The sequence below is a fragment of the Hippopotamus amphibius genome, chromosome 4 (genome assembly GCF_030028045.1).
Source record: "Hippopotamus amphibius kiboko isolate mHipAmp2 chromosome 4, mHipAmp2.hap2, whole genome shotgun sequence".
Lineage (NCBI taxonomy): Eukaryota > Metazoa > Chordata > Mammalia > Artiodactyla > Hippopotamidae > Hippopotamus > Hippopotamus amphibius.
The window spans coordinates 122723789-122748719 of record NC_080189.1 but is presented as its reverse complement, the minus strand read 5'-3'; the positions used below and the strand labels follow the sequence as shown (position 1 = coordinate 122748719).

Sequence of the window (24931 nt, the reverse complement as noted above, 5' to 3'; positions counted from 1 at the left end):
GTTCATATATGGTTGCTTATTCAGTAGGATTTGGAAAAGTGGCAGTTCTGGTTCAGCTTATGCTAAGTTCACTATTTATTACTTAGCATTCTAAGATCCCTAAGAAAACTCCTTGTTGCCTACTTAGTTTATCTAAATTCTTTTCTGTTCCTCGCCCAAAAAAATTACAGACGAGAATAATTATATCAATATTTGATGTATAAAACTTCTTCAGGTTATATTTTTAGAAAAATAGTTTAGCAGGTTCAATAAAAATTTATTAAACACAATATCAGAACAAGGCACTCTGAGAGGCTATAAAGATGAATATTCTTTCTTGGACCTTACAGTCAGGTACAAGTTATATCACATGAACTAAAATAATTGGGACATAATATGGTATATAAGCTTCGTATATGTACTGTAAACAGTAACTTCTGTAGATGTTCAGATAAGTAAGATTGTTTCTGTTTAGGATAACCAAGGGAAACTAAAAAGAAGAGCCACTTGGATTGAGTCTTGAAAGACAAATAGATACTTGACAGTGAAGTGCCCACTCTGTACTAGTCTGTGCACAAAAATAATTTCATAGATAGAGTAACTCCCATATAATCATACATGTTAGGACTGAAAGGAACCTGAGAAAACATTGTACAGCTGCTTTTTGGGGGGGGGAAAAAACCAAAAATGACATAGCCCATTACTATCATCTAAGACTATATCCCAGGTCTCCAGACTCTGAATATAGTCATTTAGGAATTTATACTCTAATAGATAAATCTAACAAATCTATTAAAGGATATTGAGACAGCAACGTGTTTGCGTTATACACATCTGTCAAAGCTATGTATACGTTGTTAGGAATGGAGAAGTTAAAGTGCATAGTGGGCAGAAAAGTGGTTCTGTGATCAGGCAGGGTAGAGGTAAATGTATTTCTTTAATAGCTTCTTATGCTTTTTGAGAAGGTATTTATTACCTCCAGCACGACATTTTTTTCCTTTGCTTTGCTCTGAAAAAGATATTGAAAGAATTATGAGACTTGGTGGATTAGAAGAATGAGGCCAGTGACTGAAAACAATTATCCTTCATATGTGTAAAATATTGGATTTAATTTAGTATCAGACATTTCTGAGATTGGAAAATATTGAAGGAAAAGATGTATGAATATTACCATATTTAGCAAAATGTATATCCCCATATCATTCATGTATCCACATAGGCAGAAAAATAAAAAATCAAATGAGAAACCAAGGAAAAAAAATTTGGAGAGTGTTTGTAAATTGATGTGGGATGAGAGAGAGATGAGAGAACATAAGAGAGGGGTAAAATGCATCACCATATACAGAGAAACTTGGGAAACTTGAGAAGAATGTGTTCAGACAGCGAAAAAGGCAGATGGAATGATCAACAGAAGATGTGGAATGTGAATTAGAGTGTAAAAAGGAACTTGGCGTGTATCAGGAGAGGCATAGTGTGCTTTGAGGCTAGAATTTAATTTTTTTTTAAAGAATTTTATTGAGATACAGTTAACAGACAATAAACAGCATATATTTAGAGTGTACAATTTGGTATCCCAATCTCCCAATTCATCCCCCCCAACCCTCCCTGCTTTCCCCACTGGGTGTCCATATGTTTGTTCTCTACATCTGTGTCTCTATTTCTGCCTTGCATTTCCTCTTTCATAGTTGTTAGCATTTGCCTTATGTATTGAGGTGTTCCTATACTGGGTGCATATATATTTGTAATTGTTATCTCCTCTTCTTGGATGGATCCCTTGATCTTTGTGTAATGTCCTTTCTTGTCTTTTGTAACATTTTTTGTTTTAAAGTCTATTTTATCTGATGTGAGTATCGGTATTCCAGCTTTCTTTTGATTTTCATTTGCATGGAATAACTTTTTCCATCCCCTCACTTTTTGTATGTATGTGTCCCTAGGTCTGAAGTGGGTCTCTTGTAGACAGCATATATATGGGTCTTGTTTTTGTATCCATTCAGCCAGTCTGTGTCTTTTGGTTGGTGCATGTAGTCCATTTACATTCAAGGTGATTGTCGATATGTATGTTCCTATTACCATTTTCTTAATTGTTTTGTTTATGTTTTTGTAGGTCCTTTTCTTCTCTTATGCTTCCTGCTTAGAGAAGTTCCTTTAGCATTTGTTGTAGGGCTGATTTGGTGGTGCTGAATTCTCTTAGCTGTTGCTTGTCTGTAAAGCTTTTGATTTCTCCGTCGACTCTGAATGAGATCCTTGCTGGGTAGAGTATTCTTGGTTGTAGTTTCTTCCCTTTCATCACTGTAAATGTATCATGCCACTCCCTTCTGTCTTGCAGAGTTTCTGCTGAGAAATCAGCTGTTAACCTTATGGGAGTTCCCTTGTATGTTATTTGTCATTTTTCCCTTGTTGCTTTTAATAATTTTTCTCTGTTTTTAATTTTTGTCAGTTTGACTACTATATGTCTTGGCGTGTTTCTCCTTGGGTTTATCTTACCTGGGACTCTCTGCACTTCCTAGACTTGGGTAGCTATTTCTTTTCCTATGTTAGGGAAGTTTTCAACTAGAATCTCTTCCACTATTTTCTCGGGTCCTTTCTCTCTCTCTTCTCCTTCTGGGACCCCTATAATGCAAATGTTGGTGCATTTAATGTTGTCCCAGAGGCCTCTTAGGCTGTCTTCAGTTCTTTTCATTCTTTTTTCTTTATTCTTTTCTGCATCAGTGATTATCACCATTCTGTCTTCCAGATCACTTATACACCCTTCTGCCTCAGTTAATCTGCTATTGGTTCCTTCTAGTGTATTTTTCATTTCAGTTATTGTGTTGCATATCTCTGCTTGTTTGCTCTTTAATTCTTCTAGGCCTTTGGTAAACTTTTCGATCTTTGCATCCAGTCTTTTTTCAAAGTCCTGGATCATCTTCACTATCATTATTCTGAATTCTTTTTCTGTAAGGGTGCCTAGCTCCTCTTCATTTACTTGTTTTTCTGGGGTTTTATCCTGTCCCTTCATCTGGTACAAAGTCCTCTGCTTTTTCATTTTCTCTATCTTTCTGTGGCTGTGGTTTTCAGTTCCTCAAGACACAATACTGCTGATATTGCTTGATACTGCTCTCTGCCCTCTTGTGGAGGAAGCTATCTAGGACTCTCGTGCATGCTTCCTAATGGGAGGGACTGATGGTGGGTAGGGCTGGGTGGGCAGAGCTCAGTAAGACTTTAATCGGATTTGGTGGGCAGAGCTCAGAAAAACTTTAATCTGCTTGTCTGCCAATGGGTGGGACTGTGTTACCACCCTGTTGCTTGTTTGGCCTGAGGCTACCTAGCGCTGGAGCCTACAGGCTCTTTGGGCTAATGGCAGACTCTGGGAGGGCTCACACCCATTAGCACTTCCCAGAACCCCTGCCGCCAGTGTCCCTGTCTCCTTGGTGAGCCACAGGCAGCCCTCCAATACCAGCTGGTAGGTCTGGTTCAGTCTCCTGTGGGGTCACTGCTTCTTCCCCCTGGGTCCTGGTGAGCACACTTTTCTGTGTGCCCTCCAAGAGTGGAGTCTCTGTTTCCCCCAGTCCTGTGGAGGTCCTGCAATCAAATCCTGCTGGCTTTCAGAGTCTGATTCTCTGGGGATTCCTTCTCCCATTGCTGGACTCCCAGTTTGGGAAGCCTGACATGGAGTTCAGTACCCTCACTTTAGTGGGTGGACTTCTGCAGTATAACTGTTCTCCAGTTTGTGAGTCACCCACCCAGCATTTATGGGATTTGATTTTAACACGATTGCGCCCCTCCCACCATCTCATTGTGGCTTCTCCTTTGTCTCTGGATGTGGGGTGTCTTTTTTGGTGAGTTCCAGTGTCTTTCTGTCAATGATTGTTCAGCATTTAGTTGTAATTCCGGTGCTCTTGCAAGAGGGAGTCTAGAATTTAATTTTAATATTAAAAGTATAGCCCTAGTCATTTGTAGAGATGTGGATGGACCTAGATGCTGTCATACAGAGTGAAGTAACTCAAAAAGAGAAAAACAAATATCGTATATTAATACATATATGTGGAATCTAGAAAAACGGTACAGATGAACTGGTTTGCAAGGCAGAAATGGAGACACAGATGTAGAGAACAAACGTATGGACACCAAGGGGGAAAGCTGGTGGGGGGTTGGGCAGTGGTGGGATGAAGTGGGAAATTGGGATTGACATATATATGCTAATATGTATAAAGTAGATAACTAATTAAAAAATTATTTTCGAAAAAAATTAAATTCCCTTTCTCACCTCTGTTTAAAAAAAAAAGTAGCATAGCCCCAGTGATGCTTTCGTATCTTACCAGTGTTTCTGTTCTCACGATGGTTTTGAAGGGAGTACACAGTCTCTTGCAATCAGACAAAATCAGTCTTCTGTGTTGACTATATTCAGCCTATAACTCCAAGAAATTTTTCTAACCTTCAAAATGCCCTTCTTGGATATTTTTTAATTGACCATATATGTTCTAAAACATATAGCCATGAGAGTAGCAAACAGCTGATGAGATATAACCAATGCTATGTGCATATTTTCATTTTAAGTCCTAAAACTTAGTTTGTTTTTGTCACTGCCTGTTTGTGTTGGTGCTTCATTTATTTCAGCCCATAATAATTCAGATTGTTAACACCACCGATTTCTCCTACAAAATCAGTAAGTGCCAAATATCCCAAGTGATTATCAGTCTAAATCATATTTCATCATTCTCTACATTTTCTGAGCTGAAATAGGTCTTCAGTATTCAGAATTTATTTGCTCGATAGTTTGTCTGATTTTCTAGGAATGCACCATTTAAATTTCTCTCTACCTGCTATGTTACATTTCCCAGTAACATAATTTATAAAATATATAACTCCTTTAGGTGTGCATAGTCTAAAGTTGTTAATTTTTCTCATCGTTAAGTCCCAGTCTCATCGTTTCTCACTACCAAACTGATCTCACATGAACGCAGTTAGACTAGAAATAATTGTAGGAAATCTCCAGCATGAGTATCTCCACTCCATCAGGATTTACAGGTTGCAGAGGAGCAGTGGCTGAGAAAACAGAGGACTCTTCTCTGTAGTGCTATGGCTTTTACCTTAAAAAATTAAAATAAAATAAAAGTTGCCTAAGAGAGTAAATGAAATACTGTACTTTATACAGCTATTTATAAACAGAGGCCTCCTCCCTCCTAAGAAGCTTCTTCCATGGAAACTACAACTGTGGACAAGCCTGGAGGTCGCCCCCTCTACAGTCAGGGCCCTTCATTTCTAGCCCCTTTGCTTCTGCTTGCTGGGACAGAAACCAAATAAACAAAACATTCACAGCTAATTAGCAGGGAAAAAAAGCTTCTAAAGGGCTAGAAGGCATTTGTAGCAAGCTGAGTTGCCTGCCCTTCTACTCAGAGTTAAACACAGATTTTCCAAGGGATGAGGAAGCTTACTTTCTGTACTCACATAACTTTTTGAAAAATTTTGCAGACAAACATACTTTACATAGGGAATACGTAAACAAATGAAAAAGGTTGGAAAAACTCATCTGAATTTGTACAAGGCTGAAACTCGACTGCTGCAGAAGGACAAAGGGATACGGCAAAATTGGAAAGACCTCACAACGTAACAAAGATTCCATTCCTTCTGCCCTCTGAAAGGAGGCTATAAGATGCAATTATTCGGAGGTCCAAAGACAGAATATAAAGTAGAGTTTTGTAGAAAAGATTTTAAAACCACAAAATGTTAGTAGGATGTTAGCGATACATAGTCTCATCATCAGTTCCATATTTAATAGATGGAAAGTACTTAAGACTCAGATTAGTGAGACAGTTTGCCCAAAGTGACACCCTAGTTAATGGTAGAAATGAAACTTAAAGCAGATGAAAATAAGTTTAAAATATAAGAAATATAAAAGCTAAGAAAATAAATTATTTCAACAGCTGGATAACGAGCTAGATAACTAGTGTTATGGTGGATGAATAAGCTGTCTCATCTTATATTCTCTATCTGAATATTGAGGCAGATTGTAATCATGATAAAAGTTGTAGAAGGATTCTTGCATTGAGTTGGAGCTGAATAGATGACTTCTGTGGTCTCTTCTGTCTCTTAGCCCAAATGGAAAAAGTTGCTTTGGGCCTTCCATTTCTTTGAATGCTACTGACTCAGGCAGAGGAAAGCAGAGCTTCTTGTTTTCTGTTTATTACTTCTTGTGAATTTAGTGTTACTACAGTTCTGTACAAGAAAAATTGACTCTTATTCAAAGTATGAACTTTAAAAGTTTTCCTGTATTCTTCATTGTAATTTTATATATTATATGTAATTCTGAGATTATCGTGTAAGTCAGTTGGAAAATTTGATATAGAGTGACTGAATTTGTGGGCAGATTTTCAGAAATGCACTTACGATATTCTCCTGTGTTGAAGGTTTTATGTAAGCTTCAAACAAGAGATTTGTCACACAGACAGAAATGTTCCCTATTCCCATTAGGACAGGTGGTACTGCTTCCCTGCTTGTACCCCTCTAAACCAACTCCCTTCTTTCCTAAGATTTTTTTGTATTGTTTAATATTTTAAGGTTTATATGGAGAAGTAAAAGTAAACCAAAACATGATGAGCAGTGCCAGCTCAGCATGTTATTTTATCACTTAAATAAACTGTGTCAGTAAAGTTAAAAAGAAAGGTTTATAATGAGGGATGTCTTCCATCTCGTAGCTAACTAACCTTGGGAATACGACATCTTTAAGGCTTAGCTAAATTGTCATAAGTATTACAAAACCTTTCCTGATCAGACCAACTGAAAATTTCCCATTGTATATTCTCTGTACTAACTTCATAGCACTTACTATTTATATTAATCAGGATAGATTATGATAAGATGCAGATCATCTTGAAATTCCAGTGACTTAAAATTTTTTTTCCAGTGTATGCCACTTATCTATCACTGGTTGGTGGGAAAGGGGACATTCTGCCGTAACTAGACGTTTAGGGACTCAGAACAATGACATCTGCACCATCTTCTTCTTCTTTTTTAAGATTATTTATGTATTTATTTATTTATTTTTGGCCGCATTGGGTCTTGGTTGCTGCACGCAGGCTTTCTCTAGTTGTGGCAAGCGAGGGGTACTCTTCATTGTGGTGCACGGGCTTCTCATTGGGGTGGCTTCTCTTGTTGTGGAGCACTGGCTCTAGGAGTGTGAGCTTCAGTAGTTGTGGCACATGGGCTTGGTAGCTGTGGCACACGGGTTCTAGAGCACAGCTCAGCAGTTGTGGCATACGGGCTTAGTTGTTCCACAGCATGTGAGATCTTCCTGGACCAGGGATTGAACCCATGTCCCCTGCATTGGCAGGCGAATTCTTAACCACTGTGCCACCAGGGAAGTCCCTGTCTTCACCATCTTCTAGCTATACGCATCTGGAGCAGGTGTCCTCCTTGCTCACTATGGCAAGAGTAGACAGCTGGAGGATTGCACAAGCTTTTTGATGTTTAGTTTGAAATGACATATGATATTTCTCACTGCAGCACATCCAGAACTAGTCTCATAACCCCACCTGATCTCAAGAGAATAAGGAAATGTGCAGAAACAAATACAATGTTGGGAGAGCACCACTCTCTCTTTCAATAATTCATTCAACAAATATTTATTGAATGCTTACTGTGTGCTAAGTATTCTCTTAGGCCCTGGAAATATAAAAAAAATTTTTTTAAAGATAAAAATTCCAGTTCTCATGTAGTTTATATTCCTTACTATGGTTGATACTCATTGATATTTTTACATATGCTTTAAGGGCAACTGCTTGTCTTATCATATAATCCCCGCATGTCCTAACAAAGTACAGCACATATAATAGTGGTTCAATAAATAGGTATAAATAAATATTACTTTTTAACACCTTCTCATGCAAGAGCCCATGCTCTACAATTAAAGAACCACTCATAATATATAAATTCTTTTAAGTTGTAGTTCTATAATGTAAAGTCACTCCTCTGCTTAACATCTATTCAGACAAGCTTTGAGCCCTCCAAGAAATTTTAAGTATTGAGAGTTGCTTCTAGAGTAAAAAGCTTTTCCTCATGTTCCATTCATAAGGATTATAAGCTTCTCAAGGGTAAGAACTCTGTTTGGAACAGTGTAAACTCTATAGTTTTAATATAGTATTATGGAGCTAAACCTAGGCAGTCCAGAGCTCTGATTGATTAAGCATTCATTCACTCATTGAATACTTATTAAGCATCTATTATGTGCCAGGCAGTGTCTCCAAAGATGGATGAGAAGTTTATCCACAGAAATCTATCCTTTCCTGTGTAGGTAAACTGGGGCTTATTCTGGACTCAAAATGAGACTTTGTGTTTATTTTCCCTACTTAACAGTGGTATTCACATGAGTTAGCTTCTCCTGAAGAATAAGAGGGAAAAAAGTTCACAAACAACTGCTCCTATTGAACCTCTTTGGAATACATGACACCCTACCTCCCACCCTCTTTGCCAGCCTGGTGGTTCTTGAACATTTCCTCCACAGCCAGTCGGTTTCATTTTCAGGTGATTTTAATTATTAGCAAGCTCTTTTTTGTATTTACCCAAAATAAAAACTTATCCCAAATCTTCTCATTTCCAATCCCTTTTAAATGTGGTTTTAAGCCCGGATTCACAGACATAGAAGACAAACTTATGGTTCCAAAGGGGAAAGGGAGGAGGGGAAGGATAAATTAGGAGTATGAGACTAACAGATATAAATTACTATACGTAAAATAGATACGCAACAAGGATTTACTGAATAGCACAGGGAACTATACTTAATATTTTATAATCTATACTAGAAAATAATCTGAATATATATATACATAAATAATTTCAAGCCCCCTCACCATTTGATCACTTCCCTTTTGCAGTTTCCAGTTTGTCAGTGCATCTTAAAGTGTGGGACACCAAACTCTATAGAAGGATGGTTGGAACAAAGTAGAGTTTGTTGGGTACAGTAGAATTATTTGAGATCATAGGTTTATTAAAGAAGTAATGCTTCGTAGAGTGGGCATATTGTAATTATAATTTGAAAGTACAAATAAGATATGAAGGAAAGAAAAAATGAGAGAAACATTTAAATAAATGCTTAGAAATGGGGCAAAAGGGAGATAGGATTCTTTCCTAGAATGAACAGTGAGTGAGACTAGGGAATGTGATAAAACTCTTGGAATTAGATGGAGTAGGTTAAAGTGATTGGGTGCATTGCAGTCCTCAGATACGTGTGGTTTTGAATATAATGTGTATTTCAAAAATGAATTTTAGTGGAATTTTGTGCTGCAGCAGAAGGAAGCAACATTAGCAGAGAAATGTTCGGATTTGTTAGGACCACTAGGAAGGGATTGTTCAACAAAAGGTTTTTGCACTGAGGTGAAGAGGATTCAGGTAAAGAGAAGTCATGTAAGTGAGAAGATACAGGATTCTGCAGGAGTTTGGGTTTAATATGAAGCCGAAAAACTCACCCTGACTTTGTGGTGGAGAATAAGGTTCTTGGCAAAATGATGAAGTAATAATAAAAACAGGTACCACATATAAGGCCTAACTGTGTGCAAGATGTTATTCTGCGTGTTTCCTATATCAACACATTTAATCTTTCCAGCAGCTCTATGAGTGAGGTACTCTTATTATCCCTGTTTGATGGATGAGAAAATTCTCCCATAGGAAAGTGAAGTAATGCTGAATGTCACATGTCTAGTGAGATGGCAAACCTGAGATCTTAATCCAGGCAGCCTGACTCTAAAATCTGCCCTCTTCATCACTGTAGTCTATCTCATTCTATTATACTATGGTGTTTGATTTCAACCCGCCTTCTTTCACACCCCATAAATAACTTATCTGTGCCCTTCTTTTCTTACATGATGCAACTTTTCCTACTTCTCTAAGGAGCCAGTGCCTTCCTGACCTTTTCCCTATTATTAAAAATTACTCTCTGGAAAGAAGCTGATAAGCCCATTTCATTCATTCATACCGAGGACTGATATGCTTTAATATAAAATAAGACTATGCCAGGGTTGATATTTTGAGGGTGCAGGGAGTGTTAAGGGACCGTAAATTTTTAACCAAAATTCTGTTGAAATTTAAAGTATATATGGGGACTTCCCTGATGATCCAATGGCTAGACTCTGCACTCCCAGTGTAGGGGGTCTGGGTTCAATCCCTGGTCAGGGAACTAGATCCTGTATGCCGCAACTAAAGATCCCACATGCCGCAACTAAAAATAAATAAATAAATAAATATATAAAAAAAATTAAAGTGAATATGGGCATGAGTAAGTCAGGTGTATGACCTCTGTGCCCTTCAAATTATACTGTTATTTAGCTGGCCCAGGGCTTGTGGAAATCCTTCTAGAAGAAATGAGGCAGAAACCTAAAAGTGGGAATGGAAAGAATAAGAGATACAGCTTTATTATATTAATTCAATGATTTTAGAAATGCCTTATTATTTCGCTAATTATCAAGTAATAGAGTTCTTATATAACCCCAGGAGACATAGACCCCAGGAGAAAACTTTAATTTGAACAGTCATAGATAAAAAAAGATAACCCCATTCTAGGGTTTGTGTTCATGAATTTACATCTGAATCGAGGTAGAGCCAAGGATTGATTTTGTTCCCTCATTTCCTGCAGAAATAAAATCCTGTCAGATGGGTCTATAATTTATCTGCTTTAGGAATCATACAATCTGGGGATGTTACCCTAGAGTTATCCTTGATAGCTCTCTTTTTCTTATTCCATACCAGTCAGTCATCAAACCCTTTTATTTCTTTCTTTACAAGATTTCTCATATATTTCAATCTAGTTCAGTTCAGAGAACGCTTATTGAGTGCCTGCTGGATACTAGATACTATGCTCTGAACATACAAGTACCCCAGTCTCAAATTTCTTTTTCTGGGAGAGAATACATGATGATACAGGCAACCATAAAAATGTGTTTAAATACATAAGCAGTATACAGGAGAGGATTACTCTTCCAAGAAAGGCCAGAAAAACTTGCAAAAGAGGTGATACTTGAGCAGGGTTTTTTTTTAGGATGAATAGGAGTTCTTCAGAATAACGGTAGGAGAGCAAAATACTCTAGCAGGAGGCAAAGCATACAGAAAGATATGGAAGCATAGCCCAGTGTAGCCTGGCAGCCACAGGTAGTATTGCTATAGAATAGATGAAATTTGAGTCAAGGGGTGGTGAAAAATGATCTGGTTTTGCTTTTTTCACTGTCAGGATCTTCATGTGCTTAGAGCACCAGCTTGTTTTTTTCCATGTCTGTGGTTATTAAAGGCCTAGTCTTTTTTCAGTACTCTGCTAAAGTCTTACCTATCCTATACACCACTCCTTGAGACTTTAACCACTGTATCTTGACACCTAAGTATTTGTGTGCAGTATGTGTCCTCAATCCTCAGCTCTCAGTGGAGTGACAGCTTTCACTTGTATCTACATGGTCATAGAGGTTTCATAGTCAGATTTGCATATAGTAATTTTGAAAATCTTTTGTTGGCGTTAAGGGACTAATATGAAAATAGTGTTAGTACTTGTTAGTCATAATGATATAATTTACTGTACTACCAAATAATTCAGTTCAGCAAGTATGTTTTTCTGCTCTCTGTCCATGCACAATATTGAGAAAATATACAGTGCAAGAAAACAGGAAGAGGATACCTCCCTTACGTATCTGAGAGAAAAGGCTTTACTTAAACATATTTATACTCAAGTAATTTCTGGCTTTCATTAGTTCTCTAAGAGAGAGAAATCATAGAGAACTGCCTACTCAGGTTCTTCTGTTCATCATAAAATTTGAAAGCATAAACACAGAGAAAAACTACTTATTGAATGAATATATTGCTTTAGTTTGAAGTTACATGGAAAATACCATCAAAGCAAACTGACTTATGTTAATTTGTTACTTTTTTTTCAGGATGCTAGGCAGTTTTATGCTAAATATAAAGAAACAAGATTGAAGGAAAAGGAAGAAGCATTGACTAGAGCTGAATTTGAAACACTTCAAAGTGAGTTTGTTTTCTTTTTCTTATAAATTTATTTATTATTGGCTGAGCTGGGTCTTTGTTGCTGCATGCGGGCTTTCTCCAGTTGTGGCGAGCAGGGGCTACTCTTCATTGTGGTGTGCAGGCTTCTCATTGAGGTGGCCTCTCTTGTTGGGGAGCATAGCTCTAGGCACATAGACTTCAGTAGTTGCGGCACATGGGCTCAATAGTTGTGGCTTGAGGGCTCAGGAGCGCAGGCTCAGTAGTTGCGGCTCATGGGCTTAGTAGCTCCATGGCATGTGGGATCTTCCCAGACCAGGGCTCAAAACCGTGTCCCCTGCATTGGCGGGCGGATCCTTTTTTTTTTTTTTTAACAGACAATAAACTGCATATATTTAGATGTACAATTTGGCTTTTTTTTTCTTATTGGTAATGTATATATGGCAATCCCAATCTCCCAATTCATTCCCCCCCAACCCTCCCCGCTTTCCTCACTTGGTGTCCATATGTTTGTTCTCTACATCTGTGTTTCTATTTCTGCCTTGCAAACGGGTTGATTTGTACCATTTTTCTATATTCTGCATATATGAGTTAATATATGATATTTGTTTTTCTCTTACTTCACTCTGTATGACAGTCTCTGGGTCCATCCATGTCTCTACAAATGTCCCAGTTTCATTGCTTTTCACAGCTGAGTAATATTCCATTGTATATATATACCACATCTTCTTTATCCATTCATTTGTTGGTGGACATTTAGGTTGCTTCCATGTCCTGGCTATTGTAAATAGTGCTGCAGTGAACATTGGCGTGCATGTGTCTTTTTGAATTATGGTGTTCTCTGGGTATATGCCCAGTAGTGGGATTGTTGGGTCATATGGTAACTCTGTTTTTAGTTTTGCAAGGACCCTCCATACTGTTCTCCATAGTGGCTGCATCAATTTACATTCCCACCAACAGTGCAAGAGCGTTCCCTTTTCTCCACACCCTCTCTAGCATGTATTGTTTGTAGATTTTCTGATGATGCCCATTCTAACCAGTGTGAGGTGATACCTCATTGTCGTTTTGATTTGCATTTCTCTAATCATTAGTGATGTTGAGCAGCTTTTCATGTGCCTCTTGGCCATCCATATGTCTTCTTCGGAGAAATGCCTATTTAGGTCTGCCCATTTTTTGATTGGGTTGTTTGTTTTTTTGATATTGAGCTGGATAAACTTTATATATTTTGGAGATTAATCCTTTTTCTGTTGATTCGTTTGCAAATATTTTCTCCCATTCTGAGGGTTGTCTTTTCGTCTTGCTTATCGTTTCCTTTGCTGTGCCGAAGCTTTGAAGTTTCATTAGGTCCCACTTATTTATTTTTGTTTTTATTTCCATTACTCTAGGGGGTGGACCAAAAAAGATCTTGCTGTTATTTACATTGAAGAGTGTTCTTCCTATGTTTTCCTCTAGGAGTTTTATAGTGTCTGGCCTTACATTTAGGTCTTTAATCCATTTGGAGTTTATTTTTGTGTATGGTGTTATGGAGTGTTCTAATTTCATTCTTTTACATGTAGCTGACCAGTTTTCCCAACAGCACTTATTGAAGAGGCTGCCTTTTCTCCATTGTATATCCTTGCCTTCTTTGTCATAGATTAGTTGACCATAGTTTATCTCTGGGCTTTCTATCCTTTTCCATCTATCTATATTTCTGTTTTTGTGCCAGTACCATACTGTCTTGATCACTGTAGCCTTGTAGTATAGCCTGAAGTCAGGAAGCCTGATTCCACCAACTCCATCTTTCCTTCTCAAGATTGCTTTGGCTATTTGGGGTCTTTTGCATTTCCATACAAATCGTAAAATGTCTTGTTCTAGTTCTGTGAAAAGTGGCAGGTGGATTCTTAACCACTGCACCACCAGGGAAGTCCCAAAGTGAGTTTTAACTATATTATATAAAACTACTTATTTAAGTTTGGATTTTCCCTTAAATTCAGCAGTAATTAAATTTTCTGTGCCTTCTTTGCTACTCTCTAAATAGAGTTACTTGTACTTAATGTACTATATGTGGGAAATACTGTATTAGTAATTTCTGAACTACCTACAGCTCAGTATCAGAAGGAGGGATAAAATTAACATGGAGTCATTTCATTCCTGGAGGCATCCAAAATCTAGAAAGTCCTTAAATATTCCAGTGCTGCAGTTGTCATTGATATTTATTGCTGAGTCTATCCAATTGATCACCAACTTGCTGTATTACAGTAGTAAATAGGAAGCCTGAAAATGTCAGTGATTTTTTTTGTGAAAGCCTTTGTTTCATTTGTATTATTGTTAAATGAAAAACATGAAAAACCTTGGCTAAAGTGTCGGTATGTTGAAGTCTTGCACTGAACTCTAAAGACAGTTCTTGCTGATTTTAGGAAAAGTTGATCTTACTCTTAAAGAAGGCATTTCCCCAGCTCTGGTCTTCTTGTCTAATTTTCTATATCTACATCTTTCCCACACATATACATTCTGTCCCTTTACGTTGCTTTATTTTTATCCATAGTGTTTAACACTGCTTAACATTAATTTATGTATGAATTTTGTTTACCATCTGGTCCCCCCAGTAGAATGTAAGCTTCATGAGGGTAAAGACTTTATCTGTTTTGTTCACTGTTCTGACTATCCAAGGACCTTAAAGAGTCCCTGGCACATAGTAGGTTCTCAGTAGGTAATTGTTAACTGAATTTGTGGAGGTGAAGTCTGTTTTTTAAAAAATTCCAGTATGAATGTTTTTGGTTCAAACTTCATTCCCCTCCACCTACCTGGATTCCTAGAGAAATGAATGGTGTGTGTGGTACCAGTCTGGGCACAGAAGACAGTATAAACACCCTTAATACCTGATCACTTCACACCTATAAATGTATATAAATACACAGCATGCATAGTTTATGAAACAACTTGTGTGCTTCTAAGGGTATACATTGAAAGCTATTCCTGCAGCCCATTTAGTCAAATCAAACAGGAAAAGAGCAACTATGGTATTAATATATCACACATTCAGTTCACACTTTCAGTATATAGAAAAATGGTAATGGCTATTTCCCTTCAGGTACTGAAAATGTAGCTTTCTGACTTTACCGTGACGCTGACCATGGTTTGAGAACAGAGGAGAATTATGTTCTCTCCAAACCCAAAGAGTACATTGCTACTACCTAAATGTGTGACTTTGAGGATTTTAGTTTCTTTATCTGTCATAGAAAAAAAAAACACAACATGTTGGACTAGATGATCCCAGTATAAATGGCCACAAATTTAGTGGTTTAAACACAAATGTATTGTCTTAGAGTTGTGTGGGTCAGAAGTCTGACGTGAGTCTCACTGAGCTAAAATCAAAGTTATCAAGCAAGGCTGCATTCCATTTCCAGCTTCTAGAGGCCTCCCACATTCCTTGAATCTTGGACCCCTTCTTCTTTCTTCAGAGCCAGCAATGTTTCATCTCTCTGACTATTCTGTAGTCACATCTCTGTCTGATCATAACTGGGAAAAGTTCTCTGCCTTTGAGGACTTGTGATTGGGCCAACTTAGATAATTCCGGATAGTCTCCTATCTCAAGGGCTTAAGCTTAATCGCATCTGCAAAGTCTCTTTTGCCATGTAAGGTAAAATATTCCCAGGTTCTGGGGATTAGAACTTGGTCATGTTTAGGGAACCATTTTTTGCCTTCTACAACCTTCCGGTGTCTGGGTGGCTTTAGAACAGGGACTTTCTTTTTCATCTTTGTGTCTGCAGCATTGAATATAGCATCCTGGCACATAGTAAATGTTTAATAAATGGATGAGTGACTAAATATATGAATCAGTGTAATTCCATGAATATTAATGAGTGTTAATATTAGTGATGTAGAAAACAAACATGGTTACTGGGGGGAAGGGGTACGGAGGGATAAATTGGGAGATTGGGAGTGACATATACACAGTACTATATATAAAAGAGATAACTAATAAGGACCTATTGTATAGCACAGGGAACTCTTCTCAATACTCTGTAGTGACCTATGTGGGAGAAGAATCTAAAAGAGTGGATTTATGTATATGTATAACTGATCCACTTTGCTGTACAGAAGAAACTAACACAACATTTTAAATCAACTACATTCCAATAAAAAAAAGTTTCAACAATTACAAAATAATATTCAGATAAACTATATAATTGTTTAAAGCAGACTTCTGTTTGAGAGAGGAAAGTTTAGGATGTTAGAGGATTATGTATTAAGGTTGACTTATGTGTGTTTTGGAGGGTAAGTGTGGACAAATGATCATTATTGTTATATTAAGCCAAAGATTGAAACAGAAGTTGATGTTATAGCAAGTGTTGAAATACTTTTAATTAAATCGAATAAGTCAATGAATAAATGAAACTTTAAATGTAATATTTGTGTAATTGTTATTTTTAAGCAAAATTGTTACATAAAATTTTTCTAAGCCTTTTAAGACTAGTCAAAAGGAGGGGGCAGAAATCACATTTACAAGAAAAGAGAAAAATATCAAACTAAACCAAAATTTACCTGTAGAGGCAGTATACGTACACTAATTTCATTGCTTTCATACTCATGGTTTCATGACTATTTTTCCAAAATTGTTCAAAGACTTTTGTTCTAAGAATTTGATAGCAGTTCTCAAGCAGATTAGATAATGCTCTTTTTAAACTTTTTTTTAATTTTTATTTTCAAATTGAAGTAGTAGAGTTGATTTACATTGTTTCAGTTATACAGCAAAGTGATTCAGCTATGCATATACATATATATCCATTCTTTTTCACATTCTTTTCCATTGTAAGTTATTCTAAGGTATTTAATATAGTTCCTTGTGCTATACAGTAAGTCCTTGTTGGTTATCTGTTATAAATATAACAGTGTGTACATGTCAATCCCAAACTCCCTAACTATCCCTTCCTCCCACCTTTCCCCCTTGGTAACCATAGGTTCGTTCTCTAAGTCTGTGAGTCTGTTTCTGTTTTGTAAATAAGTTCATTTGCATCATTTTTTTTTAGATTCCACATATAAATGATATCATATATTTGTTCTAATAATTTCTTATTATTTAATAAAATATTATGTAAAGAAACATTAATTTTAAAATAGGTAAATATCTGAAAACTCTCTGTATGCCATCAAAAATGTGTGATAGGACTTCCTAGGTGGTGCAGTGGTAAAGAATCCGCCTGCCAATGCAGGGGACACGGGTTCGAGCCCTGCCCTGGGAAGATTCCACATGCCATGGAGCAACTAAGCCCGTGTGCCACAACTATTAAAAAAAAAAAAAAAAAAAAAATGTGTGATAGTCTTCTAAAAAGTTTGAAAATTCATTACTAGCTTATGGTTTCTTGAAACTGAAAATGAGGAAACTAAATGCCAGAAAGCTTATTAAAAACAATACTCATCTTAGGCTCTGAGTAATAAGACTTCTGTTGCTCATGTTTTGATATCAGTAGTATATTTAGAAAAGGTGATAGTATCAACATTAAGAATGTTAAAGAACAGTCACATTGCTGTTAATAACGTCAAAAACTGTCATGCATTTTTAAATGTAGTCTCTAATGGTTACATGCAAAGAATCTTTTAATTAATTTTAACTTCATTACAGTGTTCTACATTGTATACTTTAGAATTAATACATAAAGGCCCCATATCCCCCAGTGCACATTTCATTTGCCCCCATCCTTCTTAATTTTAAAGACCATCATTGGAATACTGAGTTCATAATAACATTTCCATCTGCTTAATTGAGTAAATGCATCTCATGCAGATGAGCAGTAGCTATTTTATGCTGCCTGTTTTTCATGACCTAATTGCTAATCTGCCCTCGAGTCTATCTGCTTTACTGCTGAAATTGTGCACTGTCCTCGGAGGGCTACACTAGAACTACATTGAGTAGGTGTGGTAATCTTACTAAAGTGATGTTTTAGAAGGAAATCTAACGGGTAATTTCTTAAAAATAAATATCGTTCTTCTGGGAAGTCTTTATGGAAAAAAATGTAATAATCTATTTGGAAATCTTTGAACATTTATTATAAACTTTTAATCATTTTTATGTTTTAAGTTTAAATAAGTTGAATACTTATAAATATAAGACTTTTTCAGTGTTAAGATTTTTATACATTTTCTAATTGTATGAGTTTTAATCTAAGTCAATGGGTGTGAGTTCTACGTACTATAATGAAGCAGCCCATATCATGAATAGAAAAAAATGAGTTATTTTATTAAAAAGTTGATTTTAAAGGTCAAAATTTGAATAGACAAAAGGGGGGAGGAGGGGTAGAAGGTAAATTCAGTGTTTCCCTTTTTTTCTCTGTATCTTATATGAGTTAAGAACAAAAGCAAAATCAAATAATCAAAACCCAACTGTTAAGTACTTCTTTTTTATCTTCAGAAATAATCTTCCCAGACATTGTTTTTCTTCTTGTTTCGTGGTCCCCACTCCATGCCCCAGTGATGGGCCTAAGTAGGGGTGCCAAGGGGACAGTAAGAACATGGCAAATAGAATATGCCTCTTTAGGGTGGCAGGATGGGAAAACATTCACCTTTCCTAAGTAACGGAAGATTGGTTTTCTAGAAAACTCAGGTTGATGAGGAAAGGAGATGCTAGTGCTGATTTGTATGTTGATTCAGGGGTTGGTGGGGAAGAGGACAAAGGAGATAGGGCAGATGTGTCCCCAATGAGTTAGAACATTTTTCCTTTGGTAATATAGGTGCTCATGGGGAGATTACTCTCTGAAATAATTTGTGGAAAGACATGTAACAAATCACTAGCTCCAGTACATTTACAAACATGACTAAATAGAAACTGTACCTTAACTTATGAACCATATTATATAGTAAAACCTGATAGGAGCCCTAGTCCCAAGAGTTTATATGTAGGCAAAGAATATATTAAAAAATAGTATTATTTCCTAGGTACTTTGCTCTAATTACAATGGAATGTGAATTTTTTAAATCAAATAGCTCAAATATAAATTTACAGTTCCCTCAGTATTTCAAATCATAATGCTGTGGTGCTTAAATATAACGTAATCTTAGTTTTCCCACTGAAATGACTCAAAAAAGTTTTTATCCAATTTAATATACAAACATTTATGGCTATACATTAACCAATCAAATTTCAACTAAAATTTTACTAATTTGGAAATGAGTACCTTATGTAATGTTACTCTGTATATAAAATATCAGTTTATAAGATCCATGCAGGCAGGTATTTTCATCTCTCTTGTTTATAGTCATAACCCCAGCACCTAGAATAATGCCAGGCATGTGGTAGCTCCTCAGTAAATATTTGTTGAATGAATTAATGAATTTAGAAATACTGTATAGCTCTTTTCTACTTCATACTTCTTAAAGCAATTTATTAAAACTCTTCAGCATTTTTGACCAGGGGATCTTTGTCATCAATAAACCTATTTTTTGAGTGATCAACACAACTTATTTATTTACCAGAGTATATCATCTTTGTTTCCAGTATATAATGAGGGATGATCTTTTTGATTCCAATGTATAATTCTGCCAGTGGAAATTTTATCCCAAGTCACAAGTACCTATTCATCTAATATTAGGATTTCTTTCCTTTTTTCATGATTGTTACAATAAAACCACTGTATTACTTTATTCCCTCAATAATTTTTTTTCTGGTGAACTGAACATAACAAAATTTACCATCTGAACCATTTTTAAGTATAGCAGAGTTCAGTGGTATTAAGTATATTCATAATGCACAACCATTACCCCCATCTGTCTCACGTAACTCTTTCCATCTTGCACAACTGAAACTCTGTACCCACTGAAAAATAACTCCCCATTCTCACCTCCAGCCACCCTGTGGCAACCCCCATTCTACTTTCTGTCTCTATGATTTTGACTCCTCTAAGTATCTCATGTAAGTCTAATCATACAGTATTTATCTTTTTGTGACTGGCATGTTTCATTTAGCATAACATCCTCAAGATTCATCCATATTGTGGCATACGTCAGAATTTCCTTCCTTTTTAAGGCTGACTAATATTCCATTGTGTGTGTATACATTTAGAAATACTGTATTCCTCTCTCAATTAACACTTGGGTTGCTTCCACATTTTAGCTGTTGTGAATAATTCTGCCATGAACTTGGGAGTACAAATATCTCGAGTCCCAGATTTCAGTTCTTTTGGATATATATCCAGAAGTGGAATTGCTGGATGATATGCTAATTCTATTTTTACTTTTTTTAGGGACCGCCATACTGTTTTCCCATAGCAAAGTATCATTTTACATTCTCACCAACAGTACACAAAGTTCCAGTTACTCCATAGCCTTGCTAATGCTTTTTATTTTCTGATGGTTTTCTCTGTGTGTGTGTGTGTGTGTGTGTGTGTGTGTGTGTCTATGTGTGTCTTATAGCCATCCTAATGGGTGTTTCTTTGGAGAAATGACTATTCAAGTCCTATACCCAATTTTGAATTAGATTGTTTACTTGTTTGTTGTTGAGTGTTAGGAGTTTTCTATATATTCTGTATATGATCCCTTATCAGATACATAGTTTGCAAATATTTTCTCGCCTTCTATGGGTTGTCTTTTTATTCTGTTAATATTGTCTTTTGATGCACAAAATTTTTAAATTTAATGAAGTCTAGTTTGTCTATTTTTTCTTTCACTGCCTGTGCCTTTGGTGTCATATCAAAGAACTCATTGCCAAATCCAGAGTCATGAAGCTTTTGCCCTATATTTTCTTGGAAGACTTTTAGAGTTTTAGGTCTCACACTTAGGTCATTGATCTATTCTGAGTTAATTTTTGTATATGGTGTTAGGTAAGGGTCCAACGTCTTTATTTTCACATGATATCTAGTTTTCCTAGCACCATTTTTTAAACTGTTGCTTTTTTGTTTAACTTTTTACTTTGAAATAATTATAGATTCATAGGAAATTGCAGAGATAGTACAGAGAGGTCGCATGTACCCCCCTCTCAGTTTCCCCATTGGTTATCTTATATAACTTTGGTATAATATCAAAACTAGGAAACTGACATTGATAAAAAATGTCTATATAGTTCTCTGCCATTTTATCACTTGTGTATATTAATGTAACCACCACTCCAATTAACCACTACCCCTTTACGATCACACCCATCACCTTCTCCCATCCCCCCATTGTCCCTAATACCTGGCAATTACTAATCTGTTTTTCATCTGTGTAACATTGTCATTTTGACTGTATGGTTTAGAGAATGTGAATTTGAGAACCATTCAGTATGCGACCTTTTGAGACTGGGTTTTTTCGCTCCTTGTACTGCCTTTGGGATTCATCCAAGTTGTTCCATGTGTCAGTAATTCATTCCCTTTTATTAATGAATAATATTCCATGGTATGGATGTACCACAGTTTGTTTAACCATTCACCTATTGTAGGACATTTTGGTTGTTTATGGTTTTTGACCGTTACAGATAAGGCTGTTATGAACAGTCATATATAAATTTTTGTGTGAACCCAGAAGTGCAATTGCTGGGTCATATGATAAGTTTATGTGTAGAGTTTTAAGAAATTGCCAAATTATTTTCCAGAGTTCCTATACCATTTTATACTCCTATCAGCAATGTATGAGAGAATGAGTCTCTCTGGATCCTCACCAGAATTTGACATTCTCACAACTTTTCATTTTAGCTATTCTGATAGGTGTGTAGAGATACCATTTCCCTAATGGATAGGGATATTGAAAGATTTTTTCATGTGCTTATTTGCCATGTGTATATCCTCTTCAGTAAAATCTTTCTTCATGCCTTTGGCTTGTTTTCTATTTGAATTTTTTTTTTACTGTTGAGTTTTAAGAGTCTTTTATATATATGTTCTAGATATGATTCCTCTTTCAGATATGTGGTTTACAAATATGAAATCTTGAGTATTGCAGCTCTACAGTAAGTCTCAAAATCAGGTAGAGTGATTCTTCCCACTTTCTTCTTCTTTTTCAAACTGTTTTAGCTATTCTAGTTCCTTTGCCTTTCCATATACATTTTAGAGTACTCTTGTGTATGTTCACAAAAAAATATCTTGCTGGAACTTTGATAGGAGTTATGTTAATTTTGTATATCAATTTGGGGACACTTGACCTATTTACTATGTTATCTCTCTTCATTTATTTATATCTTCATTAATTTCTTTCTTCAGTGTTTTGTAGTTTTTAGCTTACAATTCATGTGTATCTTCTTAGATTTATATCTCTTTCTTTTTTATTTTGAGTGATTAAATGGTGTTGGGTTTTTAATTTCAGTCTCCACATGTTCCCTTTAAGTAAAGATATTCAGTTGATTTTTGTACGTAAATCTTATATCCTGCACCTTTTTGGATTTACTCGTTCTAGGAGTTTTTATGTAGCTTCCTTGCATTTTCTATGTAGGTGGTCATGTCAGTATGACAATAGGGATAATTTTATTTTTTTCCTTTTTAATTTGTATGGATTTTATTTCCTTTTCATGCCATATTTTTCTAGCTAGAACTTCCAGAACTATGTTAAACATGAATGGGGAGAGAAGGCATCCTTCATCTGTTCTAAACCTTAGAGGGGAAGCATTTAGTGTTGTACCATTAAAAGTAGGATGTTAGCTGTAGGTTTTTTGTAGATGCCCTATATGAAGTTAAGGAAGTTTCCCTCTATTCCCAGTTTTCTGAGTTTTTGATCATAACTGGGTGTTGAATTTTGTTAAGTTTCTGTTAATTTTTTTTCATCAATTAACATGATCATGTGACATTTCTTCTTTGGCCTGTTAATATTGTGGATTACACTGATTGAATTTTGAGTATTGAACCAGACTTGTACCCCTGCAGTAAATACCATGATGGTATGTAATTCTTTTTATATATTGCTGAATTCTCTTTGCAAATATTTTGTTAAGGATTTTTGTATCTATGTTCATGAGAGATATTAGTCTATAGTTTTCTCTTTTTGTACTGTCTTTGTATGATTTTGGTATCAGGGCAATAGTACCATCATATAATGAATTGGGAAGTCTTTTCTATTTTCTGAAAGAGACTGTAGAATTTGTATTAATTCTTTAAACATTTGGTAGAATTCTCTAGTAAAGCCATCTGAGCGTGGCTGTTTCTTTTTTGGCAGTTTTACAGTTACAAATTAAATTTCCTTTATAATTATAAGGATTCAAATATCTATTTCATTTATCTATTTAATGAGTGAGTTGGGGTAGTTTGTATTTTTCAAGCAAACTGGTCAACTTCATCTAAATTGTGAAATTTATGTGTGTAGAGTTGTTCGTGTGTTATCCTTTTGATGTCTGCATGTCCTGTGGTGATTCTCCTGTTTCAGTGCTAAAATATTGGTAACTTTTCTCTTTTTTGGTCAGTTTTGCCAGATGTTTGTCAGTTTTATTGATCTTTTCAAAGAACCAGTTCCTTATTTCATGGATTTTCTCTGTTGCTTTTGCTTTCAATTTCATTGATTTTTTTTCTTATTTTTATAGTTTTTTTCCTTCTGCTTGTTTTGGGCATCTTTTGGGTACTTTTCTTTGCTCTGAAGTCTATTTACCTGATATTAATTAGCTATTCCTGCTTTCTTTTGATTAATGTTTTGATTAACTTGAAATAAATTTCTTGTAGATAGCATATATGTAGATCATGGTTTTTCATCCACTGTACCAGTCTTTATCTCTTTTTTTTAATAATTTTATTTATTTATTATTTTTGGGGGGGTACACCAAGTTCAATCATCTGTTTTTATGCACATATCCTGTATTCCCTCAATCTTTATCTTTTAATTGCTATGTTTAGACCATTTGCCTTTAATCTAGTTATTGATATATTAGGGATTAAGTGTGCCAATTTTTATTTTTTGTTTTCTATTCTGTTTCTTCTTTCTTGTAGGTTACTTGAATTATTTTTTTTTAGCGTTCCATTTGAATTTATCTATACAGTAAATCCTATACATATGAATGAGTTCCGTTCTGAAAGTGTGTTCTTAAGTCCAGATTGTAAGACCAACAAAGTTAGCCTAAGTACCTAACACAATCAGTTATATAGTGCTGTACTGTAAAAGGTTTATAATACTTTTCACACAAATAATACATAAAAAACAAACAAAAAAACAAACATTTTTAAGCTTACAGTACAGTACCTTGAAAAGTATGGTAGTACCAGCTACATCACCCCACTTTTATGTTTGCTGCCGGACATCCTGGGCTTGAAATAAAGATACTGTACTTTATGCAGTACCATATAGGAAAGTACACAAAAGCAAAACCACTGTAGAGGATGTGCTTACATGACAATGTACACCAGACATGTGAGCTAACTTATGTGATTGAACATGTGAACCCATGTCCACATCTTTGCAAGTTTGCAGCTTGAAGGTTCGTATGTAGGGGATTTACTGCAGTTTTTGTTTTTTTAGTATATCATTTTGCACAGCTTACTTAGTGGGTGTTCTAGGTATTGTGTTATATATATATAATTTATCATAATCTACTAGTGTAAACAATTTACCACTTCAAGTGATATATAGAAACATTACCTCCCTTTACATCCATTTATGTCTCCCACTTAAAATTGTCTTAAATATTTTCTCTACATACATTGAATGTTATAATTTCCATTCAGCTGTCAAATATAACTTTGAAAACTCAAGAAGAAGAGGAAAATCTATTGTGTTTACTCATATTTTTACTCTTCCTTTTGTTGTTTCTCCTTCCTGCTATTTTAATTTTTTTTTCTTTTATGATTTCCTTTCTGTTTAGATAACTTCCTTTAGCCATTATTATCAGATAGGTCTGCTGGTAACATTCTCTTATTTTTCCTTCATCAGCAGATGTCTTGGTTTCCCCTTTATTCCTGAAGGATATTTTCACTTGATATAGAATTTCGAGTTGACAGTTCTTTTCATTTAGCACTTGAAAAATATGCCATATTCAGTCAGTACACTTTTCAGTTTATTTGGTTCTTCTTTATATCTTGTTTCTTTGCCTTTGACTTTTTATTTCATCTGTTTTAATAATGTTTATTGTTGCTTGTCAAATCTT

At 35.7% G+C, this 24931-nt stretch overlaps 1 protein-coding gene across 1 annotated transcript in view; it reads left to right on the top strand.

The window, feature by feature from the left end:
• The window catches only part of DNAJC1 (DnaJ heat shock protein family (Hsp40) member C1), a 186621-nt gene that overhangs the window by 76979 nt on the left and 84711 nt on the right, over positions 1-24931 (top strand). The window contains exon 7 of the mRNA XM_057731493.1: positions 11865-11955. Coding sequence (XP_057587476.1) covers positions 11865-11955 — 91 coding nt within the window. The remainder of the gene's footprint in view (positions 1-11864; positions 11956-24931) is intronic.